Source organism: Sesamum indicum, linkage group LG2 (assembly GCF_000512975.1).
Source record: "Sesamum indicum cultivar Zhongzhi No. 13 linkage group LG2, S_indicum_v1.0, whole genome shotgun sequence".
Taxonomy (NCBI): Eukaryota; Viridiplantae; Streptophyta; class Magnoliopsida; order Lamiales; family Pedaliaceae; genus Sesamum; species Sesamum indicum.
The window spans coordinates 16,852,234-16,861,238 of NC_026146.1; the positions used below are offsets into that span (position 1 = coordinate 16,852,234).

The 9,005-nt window shown below is 36.3% G+C and overlaps 2 protein-coding genes and 1 pseudogene across 5 annotated transcripts in view; 2 read left to right on the top strand and 1 right to left on the bottom strand.

Moving 5' to 3' along the window:
* Positions 991-3,399, top strand: LOC105156479 (cytochrome b5). Its single transcript, XM_011072615.2, has 3 exons — positions 991-1,186; positions 2,721-2,787; positions 2,952-3,399. Exons 1-3 carry the CDS (start codon positions 1,100-1,102, stop codon positions 3,203-3,205), a joined length of 408 nt encoding a protein of 135 aa, XP_011070917.1. The 5' UTR covers positions 991-1,099; the 3' UTR covers positions 3,206-3,399.
* Positions 4,013-7,164, top strand: LOC105156482 (annotated as a pseudogene).
* LOC105156481 (probable 6-phosphogluconolactonase 2) overlaps positions 7,121-9,005 on the bottom strand; it is a 3,479-nt gene continuing 1,594 nt past the window's right edge. For all 4 annotated transcript variants that reach the window (XM_011072616.2, XM_011072617.2, XM_011072618.2 and 1 more), the window contains one exon: positions 7,121-7,733. In XM_011072616.2, the coding sequence (XP_011070918.1) occupies positions 7,260-7,733 (474 nt within the window). In that variant the 3' untranslated portion in view covers positions 7,121-7,259. The remainder of the gene's footprint in view (positions 7,734-9,005) is intronic.

Here is a 9,005-nt window from a genome sequence, read left to right on the forward strand (position 1 = left end):
TCTTGTGGTTTTTGGTTAATGTCATTCCTGGTCCAGATTTTGTTTCCTTAAACTTTTTGTTAGAGATTAATGGAGGCAAATGCTTTCCTATCTGTCTTTTAATTTTGTTTTACTGAATTAATTGTCAAGAATCAATTCAGTTTATTATTTACTATATTCGGAAATCATCATAACATGTAATTAATTTTTGTGATATTTATGATATGAATTTTGGATTATTCCCTATATATATATAGATTGTCCATTACAGCAATTTAATTACCATTATAAATAGATGAACATTGTCATTAATTTCAAATCAAAGACATTGGTCTGATGTAGTGTGCATTATTACAATATAAAATATCGATAACTCAGTCTTAATTATAAACAATCAGCATATTAAGAATAATGGATGATTAATCATCACTATATCCCAAGTAGAAAAAATAAATAAATCATATTCTGGCAATTAATGTCGATTGATAGACTATACATTATTAGGTTATATAAGCAAAATAATACACCCAAATAAAATTAATTCTATTTTATTTAAGCTTATTGTTAATTGAAATAACATAATGGTATTTGTTTTTGCATGTATATATAATCATCGTTATCGATATAACTTATCATATAAAACGTCAATTTTTAATTTAATTTGAGTAAAATATACTAGTAATTAATTAACTAAAAAAACTACCAAATAATTTTGCGTGTGATTTTATAAGAAAATGATATATTTTAATATTTCAAAACGATTATAAAGTTTAACAAAATAAAAGGAGTATTAAAAATTAATGTGGAGCGAAGTAAAGATATATTACCTGTTTTGATAAGGTTCAGACATCACCTGATTCATAGTAATATTTCTTTGGTCATAATTTGGATAAGCCCAGACCATCTCATTAATATCAAAGCCCAAACTTATATTGTCAAGTGGCTGTTGAGCCGAGTTCGGGCCCGCTAGCTAGAAGAAAGGACCCTTTCTCACGAAAGCTAAGCCCTCCAAAGACCAATCGCAGACAGTTTACAGAGAAAGAAATTGACAAATTGACACACTCTCTCTCTCACACACACGCGCGCGCGCTCGCCCGGAGGATAGCAGAGGCCAGACAATATGCCAACGCTAACAAAGATTTATACAATGGAAGAAGCATCTGAACACAACACCAAAGACGATTGTTGGGTTGTAATCGACGGCAAGGTAAAGTACTTTTTTTTTTTTTTTCTTTTTCTACTTGTGTTGTCGTCTGAAGTTAAATAATTTAGCCTGTAGTTTAACAGTTGGTGATTGTTTAGCGACATTTTGGATTAATATAGTTAGTTTTATGATCTACTTTGGGTCTTGGTATTTTATTCCTGAGATACTTGGATTTGGATAAATGGGTCAAGTCTTCTATGATTTTCAGTTGATGTTTTGCTCTTCAAAATTGTGTTTTCAGCTGGGATTGTGATTGTTATGTTCACTGTACAGAACAAATTACAGTGAGGTTCTATTTGGTGGGGGAGTTGGTATTGGTTTCAGGTATTAATATTGGAGGGATCTTGATTCTGAAGTTTCTGTTTGTTGGAGCAAATATTTATCTTCATTGCTTGCTGCTAAATTTGCTGTTAAATTGCTTAAGGGAAAAGAGCAATTTGTGTAATAATGCTACTTATGCATTTGGGTATCTTTTTTATATATAACCAAATCAAGTCTTGTAAGTATTTCTGTTCCTGCAGTTGCTGTTGTTACCGTTCTTTTCTGTGTGTAGCCTATTAATGTGGGAAGGCTTAAGCTTAGTCGTTGTCGGTGTTTGTTTTTCATTATCTGAAAAGCAGCCAAAAATGTTCTCAATGTTTGCCATCTCTTTACAAAACATAAAGTTCAGTGAGTTGTCACTTATCTTAATTTATGTTGCACTAACACAAAACAAAATATTGAACATATTAAAAACTCTCAGACGCACACATATTCTTACCTCTCTGTCTCCTGGAAAGTAGAAACAAAGAGAAACATCTTAAATGAGAGTTTGCAAATGGGATTGGTGGTTCTACTATGTAGGCATTGAATTGATGTATCTCATTTAATGATTGAACAATTATTCTCATTTTTACTTTTCTGTAGTTGCCTCTGTTAGATTAGGACTGTTTGTATCTCATATGCCTTTGAGTCTCTATGGTTTAATTTCTGAATCGCTATTATGAGTATCTACACTATTATTGAGTGTAAGGGTGTTATAATTTCTAACTTTGGTTAGCAAAACGTGTGTTAACTAAAATGCCCTCAGATATTGTTTTTTAAATAACCTTCTCTTTAATCATTTGGTTTTGTCAATAAATTCCTACTCATGCACATTTAAAATTAAAATATTTTAATTGTTTTGATAAAATTATTTGATTTGTCTTTCTTCTATTTCATTGAGTTAAACAAATATGATAAAAACTGTTCAATTACATATGTAATATATAATATGTATACGTGCACACACATCAAATGCATGCCGATTCCTAGTCTTCATAAGTTCTCTTGGAATGTGGAGAATTAGTTGACAACTAGGAGATCAATCTTAATCATAATATAAGTCATCTTGTGTCCCGGAACACAACCAAAAATGGATAGATGGTTGAGATAATGGCATCAATATCTTTATGTTTGTGAACCATTAGACCACGAATTCTTTTTTACTCTTCATATCTTACCTTTGTTTCTGCTTTATCTATTAGTAGATATTGACCCCTGGCTTCTGAATTACCAGGTGTATGATGTGTCATCATATTTGGACGAACATCCTGGTGGAGATGATGTTTTACTTAGGGCTACTGGTACGAGTTTGTTATATACTTACATACATGCTTTAAATTGGGCTGTTTCATTCTTTGGAGCAAGAAAAGAAGTGACCCCCAAAGTTTTCAATTTCGAAGTACTAACATAGGCAGCCTGTGGAACAATAATAACTGGTTTTTCCATCTTTTTTCTTATTTTGAAGGAAAAGATGCTACTGATGAATTCGAAGATGCTGGGCATAGCAAAACTGCAAGGGAGCTTATGGAGCAATACTGCATCGGGGAACTTGATCAAACGCCGCCTCCTATTCCAGAGCTGGAGATTGTATCCAAGAAGCAAGATCTTAAGGGCCTTCCACAGAAAGTTTTGAACTTCAGTAAGCAATACTGGGTTGTACCGGTAACTGTCGTCGGGTTATCGGTGGTTGTTGGCTTCTTGTACTTGAGGAAGAAGTAGAAGATGTCAAATCTCCTCATGGCCACTCAGACGGAGTTCTAATTTATGAATATTTTTGTACCATTGGGTTTATTGTAGGAAACTCTCCTGGCCCCCTAATGCTCAAAATCCGGACAGAAACCAAATTTTGTTTTTGGTCATTTACAGAAATTGTTTGCTCAATGAGTTTAATTTAAACATTGTGTTGCCAGTGATTATGGTGCAGCCATTGCTTCCATTGAGCTTTAACTGAAAGTGCAATTGAACTGTTTGCATTCTGTATTTCCACAACATGTCAAGAAACTACGACTGCATCATTTTGAGTAATTACGAGCAATCTTGTTAATTTTTCTCTAATTAAATGTGAATATCAACTTGATTTTGTTAACGTGGATGGGAATTTATTTTATTTGTACTTTTATACCATGGTCACTTCATCGTATCCACTTATATGCATTTCAAATCTGTACTCAAGTGTTGAATTTTTTACTTAAATGTCATTGTAATAGACTTCACTAAAATTGTAGAGCTCGTCATTTTATGTGTATGTCATATACGACTGTGACTAACTTACAACACTGATTGTTAGTAAATGTGGTGCTTAATTTATTGTATGTTAACAGGGTTATCTGCATATCATGACCAAATTAGAGAATGTGTTATTACAAAAAAAAAATAAAAACATTTAATGACGGCTACATATTTTTAATTGGGATAGCTGTAACCGGTTATTCTAACTTTTTTTTTTTCATTAAGAAAATCGTGATGAGGATTGAGAACATTTATATTCAATTGGTTAATTTAGTGAAAAAAAGAAAAGAAAATATCATTGTGCATTAAAAGAAAATAAAAATGATAATTTTATAAGGAAAAGAAAAAAGGAGTTAATTTTGAGGAGTAATTTGAAAACTCCCCCAAAGCTTAGGGGGTACGTCTGAGACTAAACCGGAAAGCTCTAGAGAATAGCCGCTCTCAAGTTAGCCACCGCCGCCGACGGATCACACACACAAAACACACTGATTTGAGTTGATAATACAAGAATGAAGGAGGGAGTGCAGAAGAACAAGCTGTATGTAGGGGGATTGGCGGAGGAAGTAAACGAGTACATACTCCACGCTGCATTTATCCCTTTCGGAGACATTAAGGATGTGAAGACACCATTGGACCAGGCTACATAGAAGCACCGCTCTTTCGGCTTCGTCACCTTCCTCGAAAGGGAAGACGCCGCGGCCGCCATGGACAACATGGATGGCGCTGAGCTTTACGGCCGCGTGCTCACGGTTAACTACGCGCTGCCGTAGCGCATCAAGCGCCGGAGGAACAAGGCTGGGCCGCCCAACCTAGTAAGTGTATACTTCAATCCTTTTTTGGTTAATATCTGTATTGGAAACTTCAAGGCGTATATGATTGACCATTGGTTGCTTGGACGCCTTCGGAGCTGTCGAATATAATTTCTTATTTGCAGCTGGATATTTGTAGTAGATTTGGTGTGGAGTTTTTTGGGTATTCTATTGCTGATGCAACTCACTACGATGTGATAATTTGTCGGTAAAAGTTAGTTTTTTTCTGGTAATTCTATTGTCGAGCTCTAGATAACAAGGCGCTTTTGGTAAATGAATTTGGTGAGCCAGTATCATCATACATTGTGAACAAGAATACAACTTGCTTGGTCTATGGTGTTTTGATTTGATTGTATTTGGGTTCTTCAGGTATTTTTGGTTTTGCCTTGATATATGAACTAGAGTCTCTATTATTTGAGCTTGAAATTTAGAGATTGGCCTGTGATTTTGGGATGTACTGAAATGGGAAGTTATAAACACCTAGCTGAAGTACAGTGCTTTCGGTTGTGATGGGCTAATAGGGGTTCAATCCATTTGATATTCGTTTCTTTATATTACAAGTAGGTTTTGAATGATTTTTCCAAAGCTAATTTTGGACTTCTGCATCGTATGATCATAATGTTCCTGTTGTGGTTTATTATTCTTTCTGTTGCATTTGTTGAATAGCAAATTTGAGTTGATTAATATGTAGCTTCAGTGCCATATTTTTGCTGTAAACTTTTCACAGAGTAACATGATGGTGTAATTTTCCTTTATAGTTCAAAATAGATTGTTCATCCCCTACTAGTTGTTAAGAACTGAAGGAAAAGAAAAGGACAGAGGAATAGGAAAATTAGTTATCAGAGGTAATGCTAGATTCTTTGTGTTGTGTGAGTAGAATGTGGCATGGACTTATTTAGCATTTCAATGAACAGATTGAAATTGCACATCCGGCTGCAGATGTCTCAATATTAATATTTATATACATCATGTGTTTAGTCACTTAAATTTGTATAGTGGTAGTAGCACCTGTCTGAAACAGGACAGAGTAGAACATAAGCAGAAACATGCATAGAATAATATTTTTTATTTTCTTTCCTCTCTGTGTCTTATGGTTCAATTTTATTGTTTCAAACTTTCAACATTTCTTTGGCTTCCTTTACTTCAGGCCCTGGCTTGTGGTTTTCATGCTACCCTTTTCCTTTTGAGCATTCAGCCATGTGCATTATGATTGGGCTCTTGATTTGGAAGAACTTTTTGGTATCTAGAAGATGTGGCCGAAGCTTGTTGAGGTTCCTGACTTTCCCTAATGACAATTTCCATGCTTCCGAATACTATAGTACTTATGGGGTCATTGCTGGTCTAGTGGCATCCTGGAAATTCTGAGCGTATCAATAAGAATAAAGAACAGGAATTAGTTAGTTTGCATGTCTTGAGATGTGACTGGCTTCTGTGATTGTGTGTGCATGCTGGAAGGGGCGATGAGTGGTGGTCTCAACTTCACAGAAATTAGACAAATGGTCCTTTCTGCTCCATTTACTGCACTATGTACAGACTACCTTAGAAACCTTTGCATTAACGAACTGATTTATACCCTTCTCTGTGTGGTGAATAGCTGTACTAGCCGCTTGATATGTTCATTTTGTGAAGAAGGCAGTTAGCACTCCATTCAATGTTGGCTTGGTCAGTGAGTTTTACTTTCTTGAATTAATGTTTTGGATATTAGCACCTTGCACTACATTCCAACCACCGCTGAGCTGATTATTTTGCTCATCAATATTTATTTGAAATGAGAAGCCAATTTGTGATAAATGCTAACCTATATGTTAAAATATTTCAGTTTGGGCGGATGCTGACACCTGGTTCAAAAGACAGCAGCAGGAACAGGAAATGCAGCAGCTTCAAGCTGAGCAGCGGGAGGCAATGCAGGCAGCTGAAGATTTGCATAGGAAAAAAATGGCTGAGGAACGAGAAGGCAAAAAAGGAGGCCATGTTAAGGACGAACCAATGGCAAAGGCTGAAGCAGTGGTTTTGAAGCAAAATGCTGGTGCCTAGTTTGGAGTTGGTAGGTGATGTGGCTGCATAAATTGGGATGGCTTGGAATGACACAATGCAGCAAACTCAGCCTAAGTGTTTTATTTGGCAACTTCTGAGGGCTGGTGTTGGTCGAAGAAGTGCGAGGATATCATACCATTGTGCAGCGAATCAGTCCCCATTATGTGCGAGAATTTGTCCACCTTGTGCATATGGAGAATCACCAGCCTATAATACTATTTCACTCTTTTAGCATTTGTTCTAACAACAGCTTGTAATTGCCAGGAATGACATAAGATGTTAAATGGTATTGGGCTGCATGCAACTGGTTGGCACAGATAGGTATTAGGTGCGGAAATATCAGAAACGGTAAATGATTCAACTAAGCTGGCAGAAGTTAACAGTATGATCAGATTTGGTTGCAAAAGTTAAAAACAGAGTTGATTGCAAAAGAAAGAATGCACAATCTGTAAACACCCCCTTTTAACGTTTTATCTTATCTTTCCTCAGGTCCCAGTCCCCTAGTTATATTACTCCGATCCCTCCAATGAACAGAGAAGGCAAATTGAGAAGAAAGGCTCAAGCATGAGAGAATGTTCTTTTCTTGTACTTTTTGGAAATAGAAATTCAGGGAAAGCAAAAAGCCTTCACGGGACAGGTGAAAACAGGCAAAGCTTCCACGTTCGACACTACATAAAACAGTAGGCATCCTCAATAAATGCTCAACTCTTATGTCCAATTTTTGAGGCAGCTCCTTGATCCATAAACCACGCCAATTTGCCATTGATTGGCTGGACCATCCTTGCAGGCAATTCTGAATAGAATTCATCGAACACCAAGTGCACAATGTCTGCTTTGCTCCTACCAGTGGCGACTACAACAACATTGGAAGCAGAATTTATGACGGGCAAAGTAAATGTGATTCTCTCAGGTGGGGGCTTGGGTGAATCTGTTATAAAAGTGACCCATTGCTCTTTCTCTTTAAGCACAGGGTGATTAGGAAATAGAGAACCAACATCACCATCTGGGCCCATTTCAAGGAGGACTAGGTCAAATCTCGGACAGTCGTTAATTTCGGACACATTGATCACACGGGTCCTAACTAGCTGTCTGATGACAAACTCGTAGTCCTCCGCGGCTTTTTCTGCAGTCACTGAGTCGTTGATGGAATGCACGTGGCTATGAACAATAGGCACCTGAAACGGTCACCAAGTGTATAATTCAGATGTCCAGATATGGAAAATAAAGAGTAGCACCATCAACAAGAAGTATTAGTTTCTTCCCAAATACAGAGATAAGTAACTGAGCTTTCAGAATCTCAACTTCGCCTCTCCTTAATGGCCAAGAGAAATATATCAAACTTTTGCAGAGTCTCAAAGGAACAACAAAAGACCACAAGTCATACGTATTGAATTTTGACAGGAACCACAAACTATAATGCTATTAAAAGAATTTGAACATCAGCTATTGGAAGCATGATTTCTCCCATATGCAATAAAACCACCCTCAACGTCTTAGTTCTTTGTTAATTTGTCATTCAAAGCATTAGACTTGTCTGCAGCAGGGCACTGGAACATTCAAGTAGTCCCAGATTTACCTTTCTCAACAAGCTTTCTACAATTATAAGTACTAGACAACCTCCATAACTTCTGTACTCCCTGGAGATGTTAAATAGAACAGGGAGATCTGGTTTCCTCTAAAAAAGAATCAGTATCTGTGTTAACCTATCTGTGTTAAAGACAATAAGCATAGGGTCAATGGACTCACTTCCATCTTCACAGTATACAAACAAACCAAACCACTCTTAGCACAAACTTTTGGGTAGGTTTCTAAACGAATATTATTGATCATGGAAAATGCATTGGATATGGGCTTCTGTTAAAATCTTTACTAGAACACCATCCAGAGGTCTGCTATAGGTCTAAGAAACTTGCGTTAGTCCCCTTCCTTTTCTTAGCAAACACTAGAAGTAACTGGTTCTTAAACCCTCGTTTAAGAATGCAAATTCCACTACCACCATTTATGTCTAATAATGACTGATTAAGTTCTCAATAAGGATTTATGTTTTGTGATGAACTTTGCTAACAAAGGAAATATCTGGCTTCAGTTATTACTGATTAGAGATGTACATTGCATTACAAAGGGGAAGGTCCAAATAGATAACACCCGTCTCCTTACGTACTTTCACACCAAAAAAGAACAAAAAAACACAAGCTTACTCTCGTAACAATTAGTGTAACTTGATTAAAAATTGAAACACAAAACACCAGAAATCTCACAAGATTCTTGAGTTGAATATGTAATATAACTATCAAAATGGCCCACGTTTGGCTATCAGAATATTTGTAATAAAATGCTCCACCAGCTCAAAAATAGCAAGAGTCCTTTTAAATGATTCTTAGAGCTAATATATGAAGTTTAACATTCCAAAATGGGGGGAGCAAGGATCTTGTTCATCTCTGTGCAGA

Excerpts from the sequence above, each read along its gene's own strand:
- LOC105156479 (XM_011072615.2), top strand. The coding sequence starts at position 1,100 with ATGCCAACGCTAACAAAGATTTATACAATGGAAGAAGCATCTGAACAC. Across the intron at positions 1,187-2,720 it reads GGGTTGTAATCGACGGCAAG|GTGTATGATGTGTCATCATA; the intron begins GTAAAGTACTTT and ends CTGAATTACCAG. Across the intron at positions 2,788-2,951 it reads TGTTTTACTTAGGGCTACTG|GAAAAGATGCTACTGATGAA; the intron begins GTACGAGTTTGT and ends CTTATTTTGAAG.